Raw genomic sequence first — 24,599 nt, forward strand, 5'->3', positions numbered from 1 at the left:
AAGAATGCCCGCCTAGGACCACCTGTCTCCTTGGCACAGGGCCCACCTGGCAGGGCAGGGCTCCGGGCTGCAGTCCTCGAGGGGCCTGGGCCGGGGCGTCGGCCAGCACTTGGAATGAGGCAGGGAGACAAAGCGGCCTTGGTCCATCCTCACACAGCGAACAGCCAGCGGCACCTGCCCCCCTCCACAGGTCACGGGGCACGGTGCCAAGGCTCGGGTCTCCCACCTGCAGGAAGGAAAGGCCAGTGCTCCGTAGGAAGCCACAGCCAGGGTAAGACTCCTTCCTCCCTGGGGGACCCAGACTGCTGCCCCCCTGCAGTGCCCTCCCCCGGACTCACCAAGCCGGGCACGGGGCAGCCTGGCAGACCTCCTGCCGGCTCCCAGGCTTGCTTGCCAGGTCACACAGCTCTTCCCGGACGGGTGTCCTGAGGGCAGAGTCCATGCACACGAAACGCAGCTCCATCAGGCCTGCTGGGAGGAAGGAGGGACCCCGCGCCCCAAGAGGGGGGCTCAGCAAGGACCACGGGTGCCCCACTCTCTGAAGAGCTCTAGCAGACGAGGCCCACGTGGATCTGAGTCTCGGCTCTGCCACTCAGCAGCTGTGTGACCTTGGACAAGTGACTTAACCTCTCTGAGCCTCAGGTTTTTCATCTAATGGTGCCTGACTTGGAGGGATATTTATAAAGATTTTTCAAGGGGAGCTATACAGTGCCTGGTGCATAGTAGGTGCTCAAAAGTGGTAACTGCTCTTATAAATTGAGGGGCATTACAACAGTTGCTATATGAAAATCTCTTACTGTGTTTACCACCAAGATGTTATTAGGACCGTGTCCTTGCATCTCTCTGCAAAAGTATCCGCAAAAGAAATCTCTGGCCTCAATTCTAAACATCCTGGAGTTTACCTGAGCAAGTGATTAGGGTTTTAGTTTGCTTATTTATTTATTTATTTATGCCGCACAGCTTGTGGGATTTTAGTTCCCTGACCAGGGATTGAATCCTGGCCATGGCAGTGAAAGCGCTGAGTCCTAACCCCTGGACCGCCAGGGAATTCCCAGGGTTTTAGTTTAAAACACTGTGTATCTTAAAATTAATTTTGTTTCTCTGGGTTGGCCTCCAGGAAGCTCAGAGCTAAGTTTGGGGCCCATCTTAGACCTTAAGAATACGCTCTTGGGTGCCAATATGGCCAGGTTTTATCATCATTTCCTACCTTCCAGCCAGTCAGTGAGCACGTTCATGTGGCTGTCCGTACTTGGCCCCAGTCTCCTTGCTTATAATGTCACGTTCTTGTGTAGCTGGATTTTTTGTAAGCCACCTCAGATGCTTTTTTTTAGAATTAGCTGACCCTCAGGGGCGTCGGGGTCCTCACCTTGACCACAGGAGACGGAGCACGGCCCCGCCAAGGGAGTCCACACGTGTGCACCATGAGCCTCTGGCCTGGCACTGCCCGCTGGGGATGCAGCCTTCTCCCCTGGAGACTGGGCATCTGGCTGCAGAGGGCAAGCAGCAAGCTGGTGGGTCTGGGCTTCCCATCTCCACACCTCTGGGCACCTGGCCCTCCACTCCCACCAACCCCAATCTCTTCAGGAGAGAACAGAAGTGGTTACCAGCACCCCAAAGGCCGCCCCTCCCCGCTGCTCCTTTCCCGGGAAGCCTGCTTCCTGGCCTCCAGGGGATGCCCTCACCACACGCCCCACCTTGGCCTCTGCGTCAGCATCGGTAGTCAGTGTGGGGCACAACCGCGCTGGGGCTGTGGAGCCAGATTTGCAGGCACGCTTGGCCCTGCGGTCCCCCCCAGCCGGGGGCGGGGCACGGGGATAGGATTGGCCGGCACCCTTGTCTGAAAGTAACACCACCCAGCCTGAGCCTGTGGACGCAGGCAGGAGCGTGGCAGCGTCTCTCTGCGCAGCAGACGACTGACAGCAATTCCGTCAGGGTCTGGATTTCTCAGCCTGCTTCCCAGCAGCTCTGAGATCTGTTTCTAGGATTGTCCTCTGCCCAGGGCCTCCCGAGGACAGCAGCCCTACACAGGGCAGTCTTCTAGCTCTGGCAGGAGGCCAGTGGTAACCAGCGCTCCCCATTCTCCAGTGCCCAGGATACTCACACGGCCCCAGCCCGGAGGACATGCCACCTCGATACAGGGCTCAAGGGCAGGCGGCTTCTCGTCTGCGGAACAGGGCCCAGCAGTTGCTGGCGCCCCCATGCCATCTGCCCCCTGCACACACGTCGTGTTCTGCACGGCCGGATCTGTTCCACAGGCCGACGAGCGCGCATCTGGCATCTCCCTGAGGACGGCACAAGACAGCCATGAGGCCCTGCCTCTGCTCCTGGGGCAGAAGGCAGTGAACCTGCTCCCCCATGTCCAAGAGCCCGAAGGGGGATCCCCGCCGAAAGGCAGAAGCCAGGGGCCTTTCCCCGAAGCCTGGATGAACGGCTGCTGGCCCTCCACTCGGCACCCAGGGTGCAATGACACCGGCCCTGACCCTCCCGCCTTCCAGAGGCAAAGGTGGGCCTCCAAGCAGACAACCTAGCAGGTGCTGGGAAACAGGTGCCAGATGCAGTCGATCACCAGTTCAGGGACAGCAAATGCATCTCCTGTGGCAGCCCTGAGAGGTGGCGGCTGCTTGGAGAGCTGTGTTGAGAAGGATTCTGAGGCACGACTGGCCCCCAGGAGGAAAGAGTGGTGACTGCTACGTCTGCCACGGATGCGGGGCGTGTGGGGGAAGACGCCCAGAGCCACGTGTGGACCACCAGTGACCTAGGCCACCTCCCTCCCCAGTGGACAAAACTGGGGTCCAGAGAGGGAGGGGACTTGCCCGGGTCACCCAGGCAGTTAGTGGCAAATCAGAATGATAAGCCTCTGTCAGCTGGGACACTGTGGAAATGACAATAGCAGTGACAAAGTGACATTTATTGCTTTACATCCGTGGTTTTGCTTGATCCTCGCAGCCCTCCATGAGCAGAGACTTGGAAGTTCAGAGGCGGAAATGGCCAGTCCAGCGCCTCCAGGATAGGAGGTAATTCCAAGGTCGGCACTCACCCAGGGTGGTGGGACCTGGCCAGAGGCCTCAGGAAAAGGGGACACTCAGAAGGGGCAGGGCTCAGCACAGGGATAAGCCCTGCCAGGGAGACTCTGCCTGGATCTGGCCTTGCGGTGGGGGGTGGGGGTGGGGGCCCTGCCCCCCTCCCCGTGCTCACCTCCGGGGGCAGGGCTGGGAATTGCAGGTCTCCACGGCCGCTGGCTGCTGGGCCAGCGCTCTGCACCGGGAGTGGGGCACCGTCCTCAGGAGGCCGCCCTGGGCCTCCACGCAGCGCACCACCCGCTCCTGCAGGCCCCCTCCGCAGGAGGCACTGCATGGGCCGAAGTCTCCGGCTGCCCAGCTGAGGAGAGGAACAGAGCATCGGGCCCCTGGCCGGGTCCCCAGGCGGGAGGCCGGCAGGTCTGTCTAGGCGAGTCACTTCCCTGGCCTGGCCTGGGCCCAGTGTCCCTTCAGGTACCCGGACACCGCGCAGGTACAGCCAGCCCAGCCCTCCAGCTCTCCAGGTGTCCCCAAGCTGCACCTGAGCCTGGGGACCACTGTCTAAAAGTGCCGGTGGGCGGCTGCCCCAGCCCTGCCCCCAACAGGGACGGCCCTGTCCCTAACGCTGTGCTCCTGCCAGGGGGTGGTCCCCTCCCTGAGCCGACGACAGCACAAGCCTCCCAGGCGGGGCGGTCATCCCCCTGGAGCGGTGAGCGCCTGAGCTCAGAGACAGCCCGTGAGCCACCCCGCCCGCCCGCCTGGAGCCACGGGCACACTCACGAGGGGGGACAGGGCACGGGGGCACACGGCTCGGACCACGCCGCCGGCTGCCGGCTCCCTGCGCACCGGGCAGCCTCCACCCACTCGTTCGCGGCCTGGTCCCGACAGCTGTGGGTCACCCAGCGCAGCCCTGCGGGGGGAGAGGGGGCTAGACCGCCTCCGTGCGGGGAGCAAACCAGGCTTCCGGGCGAGCCCTGCCCGGGGCCTCACCTGCCCCACAGCTCACCGAGCAGGCCCCCCGCACGGGGGCCCACGCCCAGGCCGGCCGATGCTCGGGCTGGAAGTAGGTGAAGGTGATGTCTGGGCGGGCGAGGCTGCCGTACTCCTCCCCGTAGCGCCTGTAAACCTGCAGGAGACACACGGAGAGCCGGGGCCTGTCCAGCGGGCTCTCTGGGGGCCACTGTCACGGCCACCTCCTCCGGGAAGCCTTCAATTTTTCATTCCTCCATCCCTATACTCTTTCCCTCAGCAAGCCATCACCGATGCTGACCCCAAGCCATGCTTTGAGGACGGCCCGGTGACCAGGACGCTGCCCTAGGCTCACAGTGGGGTGGGGGAGGGTGGGCTGGTGGTAGGTGCGGGGATAGAGGTTCGCACAGGGGATTATGGGAGCACGGAGAAGGCGCCGAGGTTGACCAGGGCGGGCACCTGGGGGGAGGCATGGAGGCCGGGTGAAGGGGTGTTCCAGCAGAGGGGAGCCCAGGCCCAGCCTGGGGTGAGACCAGCACAGCTCGGGCTTCTGCAGCAGGAGATAAGGCCCAGGGGTGGGCAGGAAGGGGCTTGATCAGGGGCCCTGTAGCTGTCTGGCAGCTTGGGCTCGAGCCTGAGGACACAGAGTTAAGGAAGAGTGTCCAGCAGGGAGCCTGGGTCTGTCCGTACTTCAGGAGGGTCACTGGGTCCTGTGAGGGGCCAGCCTGGCGGGCAGAGGCCAGGAGGACGCCCCCAAGGTTCCAGCAGCTACTCCCACGACATCTCATCTGGCCACATGTCACAGTCCTCTGCTAAAATGCGGGTTCTTGGCACACACACACCCCCCAGCAGGTCCTGGCTGAGTGTCTCTGAGAGGGGCCCAGGAATCTGTATTTTTTACCCTCACCGCAAAGGATGACAACAGAGCTACTTGACAGCCAGCCCTTGGAACAACGTTCCCAGGGCGGGGAGGTGGATGAACTGGGACACGTGGGGAGGTGGGGAAGGGGTTAACTGTTCACTGGGGGGCTCGCTCTGGCCTGGCCTGGACTTCTGGGGGAGCCCCTGCTGCCTCCCCCAGCCGTGGGAGCAGAGGGTGGGGCTGCTAGACCAAAGTGAGGGGCCGTCGAGACTTGGACTCCCCCACAAAGGTTGTCAAGGGCTATTTCAACGTCCACGACTTCCTGCCCACCCTCCAGCACCTTCCTCAGCAAAGCACATGTGGCGCCACTTGCAGACGAGGTTACAGCGTGCAGGACACATCCAAGCACAGCCGGGGCTCCCAATTCCCTCTGTCCCAAAGAAACAGCAAGAACCAACATCCACCCAGAGCTGCCTCTGGGCCAGGGCCTGCCGCCCACACTGCCCGCCCATGACCCCAGGAGGTGGGACTGCCATCTGGTCCCCACTCCGCAGATGAAAATCTGCGGAACCCAGCATCCCTGCCAGAGGAGAGCGAAGCGTGGGAGGGGCATATTCAGGTTCCAGTTCTGGCCCTCACAGCTCCCGCCCCTTTGTCCCGGAACTTCTGGGTGTGTCACTCCCGCTGTTAGGATGGGGCATCCCAGGCCTTGGGCACTTCGAGATGCGAGTCAGCACGCGCTTCTGCAGCCCGGCCACCTTCCGTGTGCACGTGCGGGGCGCCACACAGTCTGCCAAGTGCTGGCTGTGCATCGTTTTGAAAAAAAACAAATGCATCTTCACGTCACGTAGGTCTGCTTAGTCTCATTCTGCAGACGGGGAAACTGAGGCTCAGAAAATTAAGTCTTCTGTCCAAGTTTCTGCAGAGCCAGGATTTGAACTCTGGGCTGAGTCCCTAGCCTGGGCTCTTGACCCCTGGCTCACCCTGCTTCCAGCTCTCGAGCTGCCTCTGCTCCTCCTGCATTAGATGCTCCCGCGGTGGGTCTCTAATCTGGGCACCGGCCCAACCAGCCTCTCCCACGGTCTCGTGCCCCCCACCCTCCTTCGTCCGGGTCTGACATAGCCCGACCCCAACTCCGCCCTACACAGACCCCCAGCAGCTCCCCAGGCCCCCAGGAGGAAGCCTGAACTCCTCACACGGCCAGCAAGGCCCCTCCAGGTCTGCCTAGCCCTCCAGCCTCCTCGCCTGGAGGGTCCCCTTCCTCCCTCCCTCCTAAGCACCCCTCCTGGGCACGCACTGCTCGCTCAAGACACTCCCCTCCCTGCTCGGCCTGCAGCGTCACCTCATCTCAGACCGCGGCAGCACAGCCCCTGTCCCAGGAAGCCCCCGACCCCTGCACAGGGCTCTCCCTCTGACCCACTCTCCGCACTCCAGAACTCCCGTGGGCTCCGAGCACAGCGACCCCAGGCCCCCCAGCGGCCGCCGAGAGAATGAAGCGGTGTGCGTCTGAGCTGACGGACCAACGGACACCAGGGGGAGGCCCCCGGTCACCTGGATCTCCATGTCGTCCTGGGTGGGGCCCTGGATGCGGATCTCCTCCAGGCGGGGCAGCCGGTCCTCAGTCAGGGTCACTTTGTACTGGATCTGGCTGTCCTCCAGGAGGGAGGGGTAGGTGGTGCTGGGAGAGATGCTCGCATTCCCGGCCACGACGTAGCGCCCACGGAGCCTCACTGCTGTTGGGGGAGGGGCCGTCAGCACCACAGAGACCCCCCCCCACCGTGGGAGCCGGCACCGCCCCCCTCACAGACAGGTCCTGTTTAAGGAAAGGCGACGACTGGACCAACAGGGCATGACTTCCACGGCCGCACCTGCCACTCCCGCCCCAGGATCCCCAGCCTTCCCGGGGAGCGGGTCCCCTGGCATCCCACGCTCTGAACAGGGTGTCTGACCACGGGAGGCTCCCCCCGCGGCGACTCTGTGCCTCTTCCTGGAACCTGGCGAGCGCCGTGGACCTGCTCCCTCACCAAGTGCACTCACAGCCCGCTCTACGGGGGCTCAAGGACCCCAGGGCGAGCCCCCCACCCCGGATTCAAAGGTCAGGCCAGGGCGCCCCCGGAAATAAAGACCCACAGCGGCGTTAAGTAAAGAGGTCGGCCTTGCCCAGAGACAGGTCTGACCTGCGCCCTGTGTCTGACCTGATCCGGAGTGTCTTTGTTTAAGGTAGGGGCTGGCCACACCAGAAAGACCAAACACATGACTTAGGGTGGTGGCCTTGAGTCACCAAGCCTCAGCCAACCTGAAGACTGAGATCGTCCAGGGGGCGATCAATCCGTCCCCCAATCGTGTCTACGTAACGAAGCCCCATAGCACCTGGACCCTGAGCTCAGGAGAGCTCCCAGAGTAGGCAGTACGCCATGTGTGTGGTCACTTTCGAGCTGGACACGGAGCCCTCCCCGACGCTGCCCTAGGCATCTCTTCCCTTGGCTGGTTTTATTTTGTATCCTTCCCCTGTAATAAGCCGGAACGGTGAGTGTAACAGCTCTCAGAGTTCTGGCGGTCCTCCCAGTGGATCATCCAACGGATGGCGGCTTGGGGAACACCGCACTTGCAGTTGGCATCAGAAGTGACGGCACCTTGGGACTGTGCCCTCGACCTTCACGGTCTGGCTAACTGCTGTGGGCGTCCTCCGGCCAACTCACCCAGGTGCGTGAAGAGAGGCCTGTGGTTGATGACGCATATGCTGGTCAGGTTGGGGGGAACGGTCAGGAACGTGACATACTCTAGGAGGAAGCGGGGGGCGGGGGAGGCGAGGGGTGGTCTCAGGTCACTCAGGTCACAGTCAAAGGGAGCAGATTTCAGCACCAGAGGGAGGTGGGACTCAACTCCTCGACTGACTTTGCAAAAGACCTGACCTGTTCTGTAAATAGATCAAAGTCAAGGATTTTCCAAGCATAACGTCCCTCCCGCTAAGAGTCCTTGAGCAGGAGAGGAGAGGACAGCCCACCACAGATTTCCCAATGTCCGTATTTTTTCTGCACCACAGGTACACTGAGCAACCGTTACTGATGTGCCACAATCCCAGCAGTGGCCTCTCACCAAATTCTGAGCCTCGTGGGGAGGCTGGCAGAGAGGAACGTGGAGGCTGAGGCCGCTAAGAGGGCCCAGGGCTGAGCCAGAGTGCGGGCCCCGCCACTGAGGCAGCCGGCACCCAGGCTCTGGGCTGAGGGGTTTCTTGGAGGCTGGGGGAAGCCCGGCCCTTCACCCCCAGGGAGGCCCCTACCTCTGGCTCTTCCGGCCGTGAAAGAGCCGTTCTGCGGACGGCACGTGCTGTTGTCCCCGCCACACACCTGGCACACATCTCGCACCTGCCCGGAGGCCATCCTGCCGTCACAGCCAAACGTCTGAGCAAAGGAGAGTGGCAGGTGAGACCCGGGTGATGTCATGGGACGGTGCTGGCCCACTGACACCCACAGCTCAGAGGTTCACACAACCAAACGGGGCATTTCTGCAGCTTCTGACATCTGTGCAGGGGGCAAGCTGAAATGACCTGTCCAAGGTCACAGCAAGGCTCTTGACCCCAAGCTCGGCCCTGTATCCCAGCACCACCCAGTGCAGACTCTACTGCGACTTCACGGGGGCAGCACCCCCAGACCTGACCCCTCGAAGGCCCCTTAGCATCTTGGTTTCTGATGGGCGAGGCCTCGGTGCCACAGTGGATGGAAGGCCACCTCCACTGCCCGAGCACGCCTACCTTGCAGCTGCCCGACACACACAGGCTCAGGGTCCCATCCTCCTGAGGGCTGCCTGGCACACACCGTGTCCCATCCAGGAAACTGTCCCCACGCCTCACAATGAAGCTCTCGCCAATGGCCCGGCACACATATCTACACAGAGCGTCCCCTGGGAAAGCAGAAGGACAAGAAACCCGGATGGGAGGGTGGCAGGGAGCCGGGAGGGCAGCGGCCCTGTGAAACATGATCCAAGCGGGTCCTCACCGACCCCCAAGCGCCATCCCGCTTCACTCTTTGCATTTGGGGCAAGGTTTCTATTTCCCACCTGTCCTGCCTCCTGAGGCAGTAATCACATCGCGACGTAATAAATGTTACTGAATTACGAGCCAGGGAGCACGCTCGGTGCTTCCCCTGCGTCATCGCGCTGACTCCTCGCAGCGAGCTACGCCTCTTGGCTCCATTTTGCAGATGGGGAAACCGAGACTCAGAGATGAGAAGTCGCGGCCTGCCCTGCTAGCCAGGGTGGGATGCATGATGTGTCTGATGCAGGACCGCAGCCTGCTCTCAACAGCATCAGGGTGATGGTGGGTCTCCCCCAACGGCTCTCCCTGCCCCGGGGTCTCAGGCCTGGCTCGCCCCGGCACCCCCCGGGACCCACCTCGACTGTACTGCTCGGCTGTGCCCCAGCGGTAGAAGGAGGTGCTGCCCGGGGAGAGGCGCAAGGGCTCCCCGTTGGTCTGCGCGCACTGCTCCGACATGAACTCCAGCTGGGTCTTCTCGCAGGCCTGGTGGAAGGAGGCAGAGGACGGGCACAGGAGGGGCCGGGGCAGGGGGCCCGGGGCAGGGGGCTCAGGCAGGGAACCCTCGCCCCGGGAGAGAGCAAGGCCCCCGGCAGTGCGAGGGCCAAGACGTGGGTTGGAGCCCAGCTCCTGGCTGCACCTCAGTTCCCTGCTCTGTAAAGTGGGGATGTCGAGCCTTCCTCCACTGACGGGGGCCTACCACCCAGCAACAAAGAGGAAAGCCGGCCAAACAGCACTGCGGGTGGGAGGCCCCAACTTCAGAAAACGGGGCTGAGTATGTGTATTCGCTATGTCTGTGCCTCTAGAGACAGGTAATTGGAAAAGTCACAGGAGTCAAGAGCAAAGGGCTTCCACACAAGAACCTCCACGGGCGGGCGTCCTGGCCTTTTTTGCACTGGAGTCAGAGGAAAAGAATCCGAGTGGCCCTGCCAAGCAGGTGCGGGGACCGCGGCTGCCCTCCTTGCAGGCCTGGCCCTCCCCCAACACCAGGCAAGGACTCCGTTCTCCTGGTCTGGGGAGGCCTCGGAGTCGGCCTGGAGAAGGTGGGGGCGGGGGGGAGGGAGGGAGGGTCTCACCACGTGCAGATCTTAAGTCAAGGCCAGAGGAATCACTCCACCCCTTCACACCCACTCTGATGGCCATGTGGGAAACACAGGTAAGTGCTAGAGAGGACGTGGAGAAATTGGAACGCTCGCACTTTGCTGGTAGGGAGGCCAAATGGTTCAGCTGCTGTGGGAAATGGCTCAGAGGTTCCTCAAGGACTTAAACGTAGAATTACCATGGGATCTGCCAATTCCGCTTTGAGGTGTACACCCAAAAGAGTGAAAAGCTGGCACTCAAAAAAGTCCATGTACACACATATTCATAGCAGCACTATTCCCAACAACCAAAGATGGAAACAGCCCCAATGTACGGACAAATGGACAATGGATGAACAGATGAGCGAAATGTGGTCCATCCATCCAGTGGAATACTATTCAGCCGTAAAAAGGAGTGAAGTTCTGGGTGGGAGGGAGACCCAAGAAGGAGGGCATATATGTATACGTATAGTTGATTCACTTTGTTGTACAGCAGAAACTAACACAACATTGTAAAGCAACCATACCCCAATAAAAAAATAAGAAAATATAAGAAAAAAAGAATAGGGACTTCCCTGGTGGTGCAGTGGTTAAGAATCTGCCTGCCAATGCAGGGGACACGGGTTCGAGCCCTGGTCCGGGAAGATCCCACATGCCGCGGAGCAACTAAGCCCGTGCGCCACAACTACTGAGTCTGTGCTCTAGAGCCTGCGAGCCACAACTACTGAAGCCCGCGTGCCACAACTACTGAAGCCCATGTGCCTAGAGCCCGTGCTCTGCAACAAGAGAAGCCACCGCAATGAGAAGCCCATGCACCGTGGCGAAGAGTAGCCCCTGCTCACCGCAACTAGAGGAAGCCCGCGCACAGCAACAAAGACCCCACGCAACCAAAAATAAATAAATAAAATAAATAAATTTATAAAAAATAAATAAAAAATAAGAATAAACTGTTAAAAAAAAAAAAAAGAAAAGGTGTGAAGTTCTGATACATGGTACATGGCTGAACCTTGAAAACAACACGGTGAGTGAAAGAAGCCAGATGCAAAAAGTCACATATTGTATGATTCCACTTATATGAAATGTCCAGCGTAGGTAAATCCACAGAGATAGAAAGTAGACTGGTGGTTGGCAGGGACTGGGGAGAGGGGGCATGGGAGTGACTGCTTAATGGACCTGGGGTTTTACTTTGGGGTGATGGAAATGGTTTGGAACTCGACGGGGGTGGTGGTTGCATGATACTGTGAACATACTACACGCTACCGAACTACACAATTTCAAATGGTTGATTTCATGTGAACTTATAACTGAAAGAACCGCCCATGCTCTGGCGGTAGTGGACTTGGCTGCCGGGAACGAGGGTTGTTCTCAGCGCAGAAACGGGCAGCCCTGCACGACAGTGGCATCCAGGGAGGGAGGGGGACACTTCAGGGCGGCTGCTTTCAGTGGCGGGACCGTCCTGGAGAACGCACAGTGGTCCCAGGGCAGGTATTAATAGCACCACGTTCACTCTCAAAACGCCCTGTGTGAACCACAAATTACAGCCGCCCTGGCCCTCGGGCTCCTCCGGACCCAGTGCTGCCAACGGCCCCCCCTCACCCTGCCCGGGAAGCAGGCCTACCTGGCGGTTGCACATCGTGGCCTGCAGGTCGGCACCTACGCACGCACGCCCCCCAAAGGCAGGTCTGAAAAGGCCCCCGAGACATGGGTGAGAGGTGAGGCGGCCCCCCGCCCCCCCCCCCGCCAGGGAACGTGCAGCAGCCACCTCCCCGGCCCACGGAACAGCGCCCCCCGCGCGGCACCTGGGGTTGTTGCACTGCCGTCTCCTGGTGACCACACCTCCTCCGCAGGAGCGGGAGCAAGGACTGCCCGGACCCCAGCTGGACCAGTGCCCATGCACCGCCCCCACGGGGGCCAGCTCCGCCAGAGAGCGGCAGTGACCCTTGGAGCACCACTGCAAGAGAAGGACGGCACCACGTTCCACACCCAGGGCATCCCACACCCAGGGCATCCCACGCCCACAGGACCCCACACCCGGGGCATCCCACGCCCACAGGACCCCACACCCGGGGCATCCCACGCCCACAGGACCCCACACCCGGGGCATCCCACGCCCACAGGACCCCACACCCGGGGCATCCCACGCCCACAGGTACACCCCCCCACACACACACACACGCGCACACACGCACTGGACCCCCATCCTGCTTTGGAGCCAGTGCTAAACAGAAGAGGGCCGAGCCCCTCCCACAGGACAGGGACCGGAGGAAGGGTGGGCCATGCAAGGCAGAGGGGGGGCAGGGGCACTGGGCCGGGCGCAGGACGCCAGGTGGCCGCTGCAGGCCGGCGGGGACAAGGGGGGGGGTGGTCACTCAGTCACGGGAAAACTTTGCCTCCTCTGGGTGGCGGGCGACTACCCAATCCCCGTCTCCAGGCCGCCACGCGGGGCCCGGGGTGACTGTCCCTCAAGCGCCGCTCTCTCTGGAACAGCCAGGAGGTTGACTGGCCGGGCCAGATGCCCCGCCCGCCCCGGCAGAGTCGGGCACAAGCCTTGGCTGTTAGCTGTTATGAACCGCCTGCAGAGGGCAAGGCGAGCGCTGTGTGCACGCGGCCATCCTGCTGCCCACCTGTCCTAACGGGGACCCAGAACAGGTCCAGGGCCCTACACCCCCGTTTACTGAGCTCCTCCTGTCTCCCACCCCAGGGTGAGGGCTGCAGGCCGCAGGTCTGCGTGAGCGTGTGTGAGCTCACGCACACACACACACACACACACACACACACACGCTCACATGCTCCCTCACTCCCCGCTCTGACCTTCCCCACGCCACACTCTGTCCCATCCAGGAGAGGAATAAGGAGGCGGCTACAGCTGCTTTGGTCCAGGGGGTCCGTGTGGCAGGAGAGAGCCTGGCACGTGTCCTAAGAGGGGAGACAGACGGCCAGCTGAGGGGCCACAAGGGCCTGCGGGGTCAGTGTCCAGCCATCGCTGTCCCTCGCAGACCACAGGAAACAGTGACACAGCCGGCTCCCTGGGCAGTGGTGGGTGGAGAGGACAGCCGTGGAGGACTTCTCCACCAGGAACAGGGGCAGTGACCAGGGCCCACAAAAACGTTTTCATTTCTTTTAAAATCAGAAGAAAAAAGATGATCTTTTAGATCAGAGAGAATGTTCTAATATATAATATTAACACTGTATTTATAACAATACGCGTAAAACTCTATTTCACGAAAACACTAAGATATAATTCCTAATGTTTTACAAGGGGGAAAGGGCTCACCAAGGCAAAAGTGCCTGCAAGTCCTGTGCAGTCCTGGGATGGCAGTCTGTCTTTGGGGTGCCTGCCCCCCTTCAGCTCCCCTCCCACTGCCAGCTCCCACTCCGGCTGTAGGGTTCAGCTCCGAGGTCACTTCCTCTGGGAAGCCCTCCAGCCCCCATTGGGTGGGAAGCCCTCGGTAACTGCCTATGTAGGATCAAGGTCCATGGGCTCGGGGGCCCTATCAGGACCAGCTCTACCTAATTTGTGGGGCCTCGTCAAGAGGAAAACGTGGGGACCCTTGTTCAAAAACTGAGAATTTCGAGAGGCACCTGACAGTCTGGGCCAGTGGGGTCTCACAGTGCGCAGGGGGGCAGGAGCGGGCAGAGGGAGGCCCAGAGGTGGAGGGGCGGGGTGGCCGTGTGCATCACCCACTGCTGGACTCACGAGGTGCTCCCTGCGGAAGGTGCAGGCGACCGCCGTCGGGCCGAAGGCGACGCGGCACTGCTCGTCGGCGCCGTAGTACAGGCCGGGGTGCGCCTCGGGAGGGCGCCCCGCGGGCTGGGACTGCGGCCCCGGCGGGTCCCACACGCAGCGCGCCCGTCCTGCGCTGCGACAAGGCCGCGGCTCAGGCGCGGGGCGGACACCAGGTGGGCGCGGGATGGAGGAGTGGGCGCGGGAAGCGGGGGCGTTTAAAGCGGCGGGTCGGGTGGGCGAGGACGGGAGTTCTCAGCCCGTGTGCCCCACCAAGAGCTGACCCTGGGCTAGGACAAGGCTCGAGCCTAGGGGAGGGGGGGGGGAATGCAGGGGCAGATGCAGGGGGCGGGGGAGGTTGGCGAAGTGGGTCTGCGAAGGGATGAAAGTGGACAGGGGAGAACTGAGGGGTGGGCGCAGGAGTGGGACGGGATGGAAAGAAGGAGGGAGGTGGCGCGTGGGCGGGATGGGGGTGGCCAGAGGGATGGGCTGGCGGGGGCGGGGTGGGGGCAGAGATGGAGGGGTGGATGCCGGGAGGAGGTGAGGGCTGGAGGGGTGGGCAGAGGCGGGATGTACGAGTGCCTCCTGAGACGTGCTGGGAGCCCGTGGAGAGGTGGGCGCGGGGACGCCACGGAAGTGGGCACGGGGTTGAGGGCAGAAGCAGGGGTGGGTCCGGGGACGGGAAGGAGGGGGGCTCGCGAAGCGGAGATGCGGGCGTAGGGAGGGGCGGTGCTGGGGGGTGCCGCTACCTGAGCAGGCTCAGCAGCTGCCGGCGGCTGCAGGGGGACCACGCCGGGCCCCCACGGGCGGGCGCGGCGCCGTCGGAAGCCATCACGTGGCCGCTGGGCCCGCAGCCGCTGCCCGGCGCGCCGTCGTGCTCCAGGCCGAAGCTGCGGAGGCGGCGGCGCTGAGGCCGGCGGTGGCCAGGGTCCCCCCACCCCCACAGGGGTCGCCCCGGCCCCGCCACCAGCTAACCCGGCGGTGGGCCGCGTCGCGCGGGCGCCCACCCTCAGTTTCCTGCGCGAGGGAGCGCTGGGCCGGCCCGGTGGCTCCCGCCTCTTTTGGCTAATACATATCAAAAGGCTTTTAAAATGTGCAGGCCAAACGCATCCACGGTGTTTTGAGCGTGGGAGGCCATGGCTCGAGGGCCTTTGGGGCCCTGCTGCTGACGGCTTTCTTGACATGGGGGTGGCTCGGTGTGTAAATGCACGGACTGAATATGTACTGGTGAAGTGAAAAGGTCGGACCTCTGGCCAATGTTTCTGCTCCCAGTGGAAGGCAATGGTTTTCAATTCCTTTTTTCCCTCCAAACAAGATAGATGGAGGGGGCTTCCCTGGTGGCTCAGTGGTTGAGAATCTGCCTGCCAATGCAGGGGACACGGGTTCGAGCCCTGGTCTGGGAAGATCCCACATGCCGCGGAGCAACTGGGCCCGTGAGCCACAATTACTGAGCCTGAGCGTCTGGAGCCTGTGCTCGGCAACAAGAGAGGCCGCGATAGTGAGAGGCCCGCACACCGCGATGAAGAGTGGCCCCCACTCGCCGCAACTGGAGAAAGCCCTCACACAGAAACAAAGACCCAACACAGCCAAAAATAAAAATAATAAATAAATAATAAATTAAAAAATTAAAAAAAAAAAAAGATAGATGGAGGAATTGTGATGGGTGGTGGGTCAGCTGGGTGAGAGGTCAGACGGAGGTGCAGAGCTGAGAGCGAAGGTGCGCAGCCGCGGGCTGCTGTGGGGATACGAGCCCCAGCCTTGTCCGTGGAGGTGGCTGTGGGAACCCCTCAGCACTCTCGGGGGGGCCGAAAGGCCTGTGGGTGGGAGGGGGGCTGGTGGGCAAGGAAGTTAGACACCCACTTTTCACTTTAGGAGTCTCTGTACTCTGAACTTTTACAGCAAGCAGGTATATACTTTCATAATTAAAAGGCTAAAAATCAAAAAGGAAAGAAACCCTCCACTCCGGGTGAATAATACACAGGAGCACAGATTTGCCCGCAGAATGTATAGCAGTCGTATCAGGAAAGGTCTGGAAACAACCTAAATATCTAACAAGAGGGGATGAATTAAGTAAATTATGGTGCGTACAAAAAAACCCAATATATGTTGTAAGAGAATGTTTGGGATATATTGTCACATAAAAAAGCTGTTAACCAATATACAGCATAATCCCAAATTTACAAATAAAAAATTATGTGTGTATGTGTAAAGAAAAGATGTTTTCTCTAAGTGGTGGGATTTGGGATAACTTTTGCAGCCTGCTTTTTCTTTACCTGAATTTCCTACAAAAATTACTTTTTAACTCCTAAGTTTGTTTTGCCTGTATTTTGAAAAAAAATTTTTTTTTCTTTTAATCCTTCGGTAATGAAGAATCAGATTTCCCAGCCCTTGCCCCCGCCCACCCTCCCTAGTCCATTGGGGTCAAGAGTACAGGCTCCTTCAGCTCGCTTTTCTAGGGACCACTGCCAGCCATGACCTCCCCTCCTGGGGGCCCAGGTCATGTCCTTGTCCGGAGCTTGGGGACAGGGGTTGGGGCCTCTTACCTGTGCCCAATCTCATGGGCGATGGTGACCCCCAGATCGAAGCCGGTATCCTCAGTGATAAGGCAGCTCCAGGAGGAGGAGCAGACGCCACCCAGCTGGGTGACCCCCCGAACCTGCCGGTTACCATCAGGCAATTCCAGGTCAAACCTCAGGAAGAGAGAACAGATAGCTGGGCAGTGCTGAGGTGCCTGCCCACCGCCGGGCTACCTTTGCAGAGAGTGGGAGCAGCTCCCCGGCACGCTGGCACGCCAGTGGGGAGCTCGGCTACCTGGTGACGTAGAGGACCAGGTCGGCGTGGCCGGGATCCGCGTCATCCTCAGGGTTGACCGTCCTGCTCCACTCGCAGACGCTCAGCAGTGATGCGGTGATGTTGGCTGTGATATTCGGAGCATCCTGAGGGACCGGTAACAGAGCGCACATGTAGGGGATCCACCCCAAGCAGGGCGCGGACCACTGCTGCCATCTCAGTCCTCATAACAACCCTATTACTGTCCCATGTTACAGATGAGGAGACTGAGGCTCAGCAGTGCCGCGTGCCAGGGCAGAGCTGGAATTCAGGTCCAGGCCCGGCTGGCGGGAAACCCTGCCATCACCCCCACTGCTCTGTGCGCATCCGCAGGCAGAAACCGGTTTCCCAGTGACTGGGCGTCCAGCTCAGCGCCTACCTCAGGCTGCGTCAGGATGACCATCTTCACCAGGTGCACTCGGAACTGAGCTCCCAGGGATGGGTCCCTAAGCAGTTCTGACCCCTGTGGAAGGGCAGGCGGGAGAGGTGATACGTGTGCGTGGGCGCTGCTGACTTCCGGGGGCCCAGGGCGGGGGCGGGGGGGGGGGTTGCCTGGAGAGGATGCTTCATCAGCAGGGAGGGCACCCGAAATGCTAGTCCTTGGGCCTGGGAGCCAGCCATGGAGATAGTCAGAAGGAAGGTCAGCCAACACAGAGAAACCCCGAAACAACGGGATGCGAGTAACTGCCATTAGTCTAGAACATTCCTTTCAAACACGGCTTCTCTCGGACTGGATTTACCGTGTCCTTTCCCATCTCTGTCCACCTGCCTGAAACACCTCTCTCACCTCTGCACCTCTGCTCGCTTAAGCTGCTCATCTCCACGAGGCAGCCTGAGGGCCTCCTCCCCCTCCGTGAGCCCTTTCCTGGGCACCCCAATGAGAAGGCTCCCCCCACCAGGCTGCCAGCTCTCCCAGTACATCTGCCAAGATGCTGATTGTGGTCGACTTGCACTGCGGTTGCTTGCACCAGCTTGGCCTCTGAATGAGACATGGCACCCAGGAGAGAGGACGTGGTGCCACCGGCCTCAGCTGACCTGAGTCTGAACCCAGGCTCTGCCCCTTCCTACCTGTATGCTCAGGATCCTGTTTACTAACCTCAGGACCCCAGTTTCCTCATCAGTAAAATGGAGAGAAAGCCTTCCATGGTTGTTGGCAGACTTAGGAACAGTGCGGCTGGCATGAGGTGGGTGCCCAGTCACGCCACCGGCCATTACCACGACTGGCACCATCTGGGCAGGAGCCAATCTGCAATCTACCACCTGACCATCGTTGGCCCTCATAAAACATATTGAATGACCACAGGGAGTGTGGTTCGATTACCAAATTTCAGCATATTCGAGGTGGGGGGAACCCCCAAAGCTTGAAAACAGTAGCTTTCAAGTGACCTAGAGGGAACATCTTCCACCTCTGGAGTTGGCAGGTGGAAACCCAAGCAGGCTTGTCCTGGACTTGAGCCAGCTTTTCCAGGGGTCAGGGCTGCATGGGTGTGGCCTCTGGGACCCAGACTCCCTCCAGGGTGTGAGGCCCAGAGAACACATGGGAAAGGAGAGGTGTCGGAGGGCCCGGGGCTCTGAGATCGGGGGATCTTTTCCTTCTGTCCAGAATAGCTGGGCATACCTGAGGCTGGGGACAAGACGGTACTAAGGACCCCACGTTCTAGGATGGCTGCCTGCCCTCTGGGGCCAACTTACCAGGGGGGCAATGCCGGCCCTGCCGCTGCCAGCGGTGGTATTAATCTCCTGACGTTATGGAAACGTACCTGGCCGCCTAGAACACGTGTGTCTGTGTGTGTTTCACATGTGAATGCGCTCGTGGTCGGGCACAGCCCGTCAGACTGAATGTGACCATCAGGTGTTGCAGTCACCTGTTTCTGTGCTGCCTCTTTTTCTCCGAGGTAATGGTTAGTGGGAGCTGTGCTTCCTGCCCCACCATTACCCTTAGAAGCCAAGTGAAGGGGAGGCCTGCGGACATGGGGGTACCCACAAGAAGGGCGCTGGGAGAGCCTGGTGTGGGGCAGCCGGGCTGGCTGCCGGGGCAGTGCTGGCCGACATGCCCATGGATCAAAGGGACGTTGGGGGAGAGGCCAGGCTTGAGGGTCCCCGGGCGAAGGGACCCAAGTAGCAAGAGGCTGGGGGTTGCACTCCCCAGTGGGGTAAGGGAGAAAGAACAGATCACGCCTCTCCCCACCCCAGGGCCCTGAGCCCCAGGTGTGACCCCAGCCTCAGGTTCACACTGAGCTCAACCCCCCAGATAAGCCAGCTCACTGACGCTCTGCACAAGCCCCGGGTGCAGGGCGCTGTGTCCAGAGGCTCCCGAGGACGGGCTGGTCGTGGACGGCCACTGCCCCGCCGGACTCCTGAGCCCTCGCCTGGGTCAGCGCCGCCCACAGAGCCCGCTCCCCACGCGAGCACTCACCGTGTTGAGGTTGGTGAGCACGTAGCGCTCCGTGTCCTCCCGGTGAGCCTGGTGGACGTCGGGGCCCACGGCCACCAGCAGCTCCAGGTGCAGGAGGCTCCTGGCAGCCCGTCTCCGGAGGCGAGGGGCGGGAGGACGGCCTGGCGGGGCGGGGGACGGGGCCGAGAGCCAGGGTCCTAGAGAGCAGGTGAGATGCGGCTTTGACCTCGCAGCCCCCACGGCCACGCCCCTCCGTCACCCTGCGCTCCTGGGCTTGGAGATGCACCGCTTACTGTGGGGATGAGGGAGTGGATGGGCCCGACCCTCGCTTTCTCACAGGGAATGTGGGGAGCCAGAGAGGGCCTGTCTCCTGGCACAGGGAGACTGAGGGAGCGGTTCCTCTTTTTTGTTTTTTAATCACTAATTGGCTAAGCATTTGGTTTATTTATTTGTTTATATATTTATTGAGGCATAGTTGATCTACAGTGTCGTGTTAGTTTCAAGTGCACAGCAAAGTGATTCAGTTGTACATATACGTATACGTCTATTCTTTCTCAGATTCTCTTCCCTTATAGGTTATTACAAAATCTTTTTTTTTTTTTTTTTTTCCGCCATGCTGCGCAGCTTGCAGAATTCTAGTTCCCCGCCCGGGGATCGAACCCGCACTCCGTGCATTGGGAGCGCGGAGTCGTAACCACTGGACTGCCAGGGAAGTCCAAGGTTATTACAAAATCTTGAGTATAGTTCCCCATGCTATACAGTAGGACCTTGTTGGTTTATCTATTTTATATACAGTAGGGTGTATCTGTTAATCCCAAACTCCTAATTTATCCTTCCCCCCTCCCCCTTTGGTAACCATAAGCTAGTTTTCTATGTTGAGTGGGCAGTTCTGCCCTGGCCCTCCTGCAGCTGGCCCCTCAGCACCCACGGTTTCACGCCCTTAGACACGCACCAGCTCATTTGGGACATCTCGGCCCCCCCAGCTCCTCGGGAGGAAACACTCTCAGAGGGTGAGAGGTCCCAAGCTCTCGCATGTCACTCACGTTGTGACCGTTAGAACTGACAGCTCAGGCAGCTCACAGGAGAGAGGCGGCCGGGTCTTGGGAGGATGGCCGTCTCAGGTGGAGACGTTTCATTCCACCCCCCGGGCCCAGATCCCATTGCTGCCTGGACATTCGGGGCAGCGCGAGGCCAGGAGACAGCTACTGTGTGGCTTTTATGTCCTTCTGGTCACCCCAAAGCCCCACGCTGGGCGCACACTGGAGTAGGGGGTCACCCCAAGATGGCAAGAAAAGCCCAGGACCACACCCCGCTTGCAGCCGGGCGCAGCCTGGGGAAGGCGTGAGCGGGCGTGGTGGCAGCAGAGCCGGCCCCGATCCTGCCCATGCCCTGGAGCTGTCCTGGAGGCCTGCGGCAGCCACGTCCCATCTTTGGGCCTCTGGGTTCCCATCTGCAGCATCGGAACTATCAGGAACCGCTGACCTCGGCCCGCCCGAGGCTCCAAGGTGCACGTCTGTGAACACGCTTTGTAAACTGTGAATGGCTGTTCAGAGGCGGGAGGTCTACCCGTCCACCAAGCAGACGGCCTGGGGCCACAGCCGGTGGCCACGCGTTCTCCTGGCCTGCCCGTGAGCTGGGCACTCCCCCTGAGTGCTAACGAAGGTGGCTGGTGGAGCTGGGCCCAGGCATCAGGAGAGCTGGTCCCTCCCGCCGAGCTGTCCTTGACGCAGCTCCGCCCTCCCTCTCCCAGGAGCTGTACCTGGAACCGTGGGTGCCCCCGGGGGTGGGCCTGTGGATCAGGTGGGGCTGGGCACCACCCCAGGGAGGCACCAGCTCCCGGTGCCGCCTCCTCAACGGCTGGATATAGAACCTGTCTGCACCCACCAGGATGTCGCCCTCCTGGAGGAGAGAGAGCCGCCTGGTGCACACGGCCCCGTCCCCCATGCAGGGCCATCACAGCACCAGGCATGGACTTCAAGGGCTCCTGCCCAAGTCCAAGGTCCGAGAGCCCACCTGTGTGGAACAGTGGGGAAGCCACGCCCTCTGGGGGCTGCGTTCGCTGCCTACCACCTGCTGCCAGGCCCCCCAGCCACGTTTCCAGTCCCCGTCACGCACAAGGCCTCCAGGCCCCAGTCTGCAGGGCCTGGTAAAGATCCCGGCGGGGCCCCGCGTGTGCAAGAATGGAGGGGATCTTGAGGGACTAGCTAGGCCCGCGCTAATGAACAGCACTGCCCGTCACCAGATGGGCCCTGAGTGGCATCTGTTCCAACCCAGGCTGGGCCTCCTGACCTCGGAACGGGGTGGGGAGGGGGGTGGTTATGATATAAATGGCTCTGGCTCATTCAGTGACGCATTGTGACAACGCGCGACAGTCCCCAAAGATACCCAAGAGGCTAGTGCTGCAGCCTTCACCATTTCTTTCTTTCTTAATCTTTCTTTTTTTTTTTTCTTTTTGGCCTTGCAGCTTGTGGGATCTTAGTTCCCCGACCGGGGATTGAACCCAGGCCCCCGCAGTGAGAGCGCCGAGTCCTAACCACTGGAGCACCTGGGAAGTCCCATCAGTGACGACACTGACGTCCAGGGAGTGCCTGGCCCAAGGTCGCCTGTACGAAGGCGCAGAGCTGGAGTCTGAGCTCAGAGGTCTGACTGCAAGGCCCACCGTCTTTCCGTTCCCTGTTCCCCGGGCTTGCACCCAGCTCTGCCGCCTGCTAGCTGGGTGGCCTTGGGAAACTCAGCTGGCTCTTCTGAGCCTGTGAGGAACAGGCCCCCACGGCGTCAGAGTCTGGCTGAGGTCCAAGTGGTGTCGCGCTCACGTTTGGCTGTGCAACGGGGGTTCGGAGGCATCTCTGCCCCACTGGGGTCCCCACGGCACAACCTCCCCCTGCTGCCGGCCTGGGCGCCCACTCACCACACAGCCCGAGAAGAAGGAGAGCCTGGACGCTGCGCCTGGGGGCGGCAGGGCGAGGCCCCCCGTGAGGCAGGGCTGGGGGCCCCAGCAGCCGGAGGGAGGCACCGACCACACGCTCGCTGGTGAAGGGGGGGCGACCAGGGCTGCCAGGGAGCAGCCCCCCGCGCCCGTCCTCGGCCTCACGCTCGGGCTCACGGACGCAGGTGAGCGGGGCCACGTCGAATCGGGGCGCTGCGGGAGATAGGAGGCCCCTCGCTCCCCCCTGCTCGGCCCTCCAGCACAGCTCCCCCTGCCCGCAGCGCGACCCCAGCCAGCGCTCAGCGTGCATCTGGCCCCGACCACAGAGAAGGCAGGCACGAGTGGGACACCCCTAATTCCCTCCGCCCTGACCACTAGCCTACCCTGCCTCTGGTCCCCACCTGCCTTTGGATCACCAATGGCCCTACTCGGAAAGGGGGCTGGCACCATGGAGAAGTCCACAGACACGGCCCACGAGCGACAGGAAAAGGCTTTGGCTGGCGCCTGACCCAGCGCCCTTCTTGTGTCTCACAGAAAAGATAAATGTTTACGTCCTGGCCAGAAACTGCAAGAATTCCTGACAGTCGGCCCAAAGGGAGGCCCAGGGGTGGAAGAGACCAACTAATTAGTGCCCATTCCCTTGAGATATTGAGCAGAATCCCAGGGTCACGACCCCAGCCCGGCCCAGGACACCCAGACCAGTTTTTATCGACTTGGCAGGAAGTAACGGAACTAATTAACAGGGTGACAGCAGCAGCTGACCTCCTCTCAGCTGAGCCACTGAAAAGCCGAGGTCCCTGACCCAAGGGTGAGATGCCCCCTGCAGGCTCTGAGAAACTCCCCTTGCAAGGAAGACGCCAGGACAAGTACCTTCGGAGGCAGCGTCAGGGCCAAAGTAAGCGGTCACTTCCTCTGGCTCCAAAGCCTGAAGAAACTGCTGTGGGAGAAACAATGAGTGAGGGGAGACGAGGGAGAAGGAGGTGTGGGGGAGAAGCAAGACAAGGAGCAGGCGGGGGTGGGGGGGAAGGGGGGAAGGGGCCCAGGATGGAGAGGGGGCAAGCCACCCACACCGGCGTAGCCGGGTCCGCCCCTCATCAGGTGGGTGGACAGTACCGAGGCCAACTCCCTCTCCAGTGAGCCCAGTTCGTCCCCTGAACCCCAAGTTCGGATTTCCTCCCACTTGGCCCAAGGGCTGTGGGGCAGCCCCTTCTCCCCCAGGGACCCACCCTCAGCACCCAGCAGAGCCCAGGTTCCCAGCTCTCGGGGCTCCCCCAGCACCGCAGCCCTCGGATCCACCCACCTGCCGGAAATCAGGGAGTCCCCAGCAGCCCAGGAGGACGAGGAGCACAGAAATGAGAATTGCCCGCACACATCTCCCCTGGAGGCGAAGCTCACTCATCCTCCCAGGAAGGGAGAACGCTGTGGTGACTGCAATCTGGCCGGCGTGGACTGCGACAGACCCGCTGGGCTGGACGTTGAGGCTGTGTTTACTCGTGGGCGCTTCCTCCCAGGGCAGGGGCCGAGGGGCTGGGCGGCCTGCAGGCTCCTCCTGCCGCGGCCTGGCCTTGCGCTGGGCTGGGCCTTGGCTCAGAGCACAGCCACTGGTCCTGCGCCTGGGAGCACAGAGCAGGGGTGGGATTCATCTCCCATCTGTGTGACTGTGGCTCCCGGCTGGCTGAGGCACCATCACACCTGCTTCCTACGGACACCCTGCTTTCCATGACCTGTCCCCGCTCTCCTGTCCTCATTCCCTCCCTCTCAGCTATTGCCTGCGCTGTGCCTGCACCCGACGGCTGCCCACAGAACCAGGACGGTGGCACCAGCCCTCTGCCTGCCTCCCCAGCCGTCCCCACAGTGCTCACAGACCTTTAGCTACCGCCCCCACCCAGCCTGCCTTCCGTTCCTCAAATACGCCCAGTGCTTTGCTGCTCTAGTTTCAGCTCAAATGTCACTTCCCTCGTGGCACCATCTAAGTGGTCCCCCAGGGAGAGGTGTCACATTTAGAAAATAAAAATCAGGACAGCAGTGAAACTGGAATTTCAGGTAAACAATGGATTTTTTTTTTTTGGTGTTAAGTATGCCCCCCAAATTGCAGCTAATATATGGGACATTTTTATACTAAAAATTATTCTTTATCTGAAATTCCTATTTCTCTGGGCATCCTGCATTTTGTTGGGTAGCCTTACTCCTCCTCAAGTCCATACCACAGTTATCTCACTTCATCATCTTCGTTGCAGTTACTACTATCCAAAATTGTTGATTTATCATCTGTATTTCCCTGAAGGCCACCACGCACGTACAGAGCCTGGGATGGAAGCTTTGGGGAAGTGGAGGCCTCACCTGTGTCGCTGATCCAGAGCCAAGGCATGGTGTGCAAGTGACTTGTTACCATTGTTGTCACACAAAATAATACAGTACAACACTTGTTACAATGCTTATCATTGTTATCGGATGCTGCTGAACTACGGCCCTGGGAAAGCAGGCTGTGCGACGTGGGGTCCTCCCTCCCGTCCCTGGGCCTCAGTTTCCCCGCCGCGTAGGGAAGATGCGCCGGGCTCGTACCGCGGGGCGGGAGACAGCTGCCCGGGGTCCCTGCACGTCCGCTCCGCACCCGCCGCTCCCAGGCCCGGCCGTCCAGCGCCCCCTGGCGGCCGCCTGCCCCGCCCTCCTCCGGCCGGGCCTCGGTGTTACACCGACGGCGGCCCCCCCAGTTCCCTTCCGGCGCTCATGTTTCTCGGCCCCAGGCCGGCCCTCGGGGAGATCCCGGG

General features: G+C 60.9%; 1 protein-coding gene across 3 annotated transcripts in view; it reads right to left on the reverse strand.

Moving 5' to 3' along the window:
• Positions 1-24,599, reverse strand: part of ADAMTS13 (ADAM metallopeptidase with thrombospondin type 1 motif 13) — a 32,601-nt gene that overhangs the window by 7,805 nt on the left and 197 nt on the right. The window contains exons 1-24 of one of the 3 annotated variants that reach the window (XM_082403544.1): positions 24,394-24,512; positions 23,132-23,444; positions 22,702-22,768; positions 18,927-19,102; positions 16,890-16,973; positions 16,493-16,617; positions 16,225-16,371; positions 14,431-14,571; positions 13,643-13,817; positions 12,769-12,873; positions 11,757-11,908; positions 11,576-11,639; positions 9,238-9,364; positions 8,600-8,748; positions 8,129-8,249; positions 7,548-7,628; positions 6,400-6,581; positions 4,008-4,143; positions 3,798-3,927; positions 3,196-3,378; positions 2,102-2,282; positions 1,367-1,487; positions 339-468; positions 47-226 (exon numbers count right to left, since the gene is read on the reverse strand). In XM_082403544.1, coding sequence (XP_082259670.1) covers positions 47-226; positions 339-468; positions 1,367-1,487; positions 2,102-2,282; positions 3,196-3,378; positions 3,798-3,927; positions 4,008-4,143; positions 6,400-6,581; positions 7,548-7,628; positions 8,129-8,249; positions 8,600-8,748; positions 9,238-9,364; positions 11,576-11,639; positions 11,757-11,908; positions 12,769-12,873; positions 13,643-13,817; positions 14,431-14,571; positions 16,225-16,371; positions 16,493-16,617; positions 16,890-16,973; positions 18,927-19,102; positions 22,702-22,768; positions 23,132-23,230 — 3,056 coding nt within the window. In that variant the 5' untranslated portion in view covers positions 23,231-23,444; positions 24,394-24,512. Of the gene's footprint in view, positions 1-46; positions 227-338; positions 469-1,366; positions 1,488-2,101; positions 2,283-3,195; positions 3,379-3,797; positions 3,928-4,007; positions 4,144-6,399; positions 6,582-7,547; positions 7,629-8,128; positions 8,250-8,599; positions 8,749-9,237; positions 9,365-11,575; positions 11,640-11,756; positions 11,909-12,768; positions 12,874-13,642; positions 13,818-14,430; positions 14,572-16,224; positions 16,372-16,492; positions 16,618-16,889; positions 16,974-18,926; positions 19,103-22,701; positions 22,769-23,131; positions 23,445-24,171; positions 24,513-24,599 lie in introns of those variants that run through there. The other 2 variants (XM_082403543.1, XM_082403542.1) reach the window with 2 other exon arrangements.

The sequence above is a fragment of the Balaenoptera borealis genome (genome assembly GCF_965194805.1).
Source record: "Balaenoptera borealis genome assembly, chromosome: 8".
Taxonomy (NCBI): Eukaryota; Metazoa; Chordata; class Mammalia; order Artiodactyla; family Balaenopteridae; genus Balaenoptera; species Balaenoptera borealis.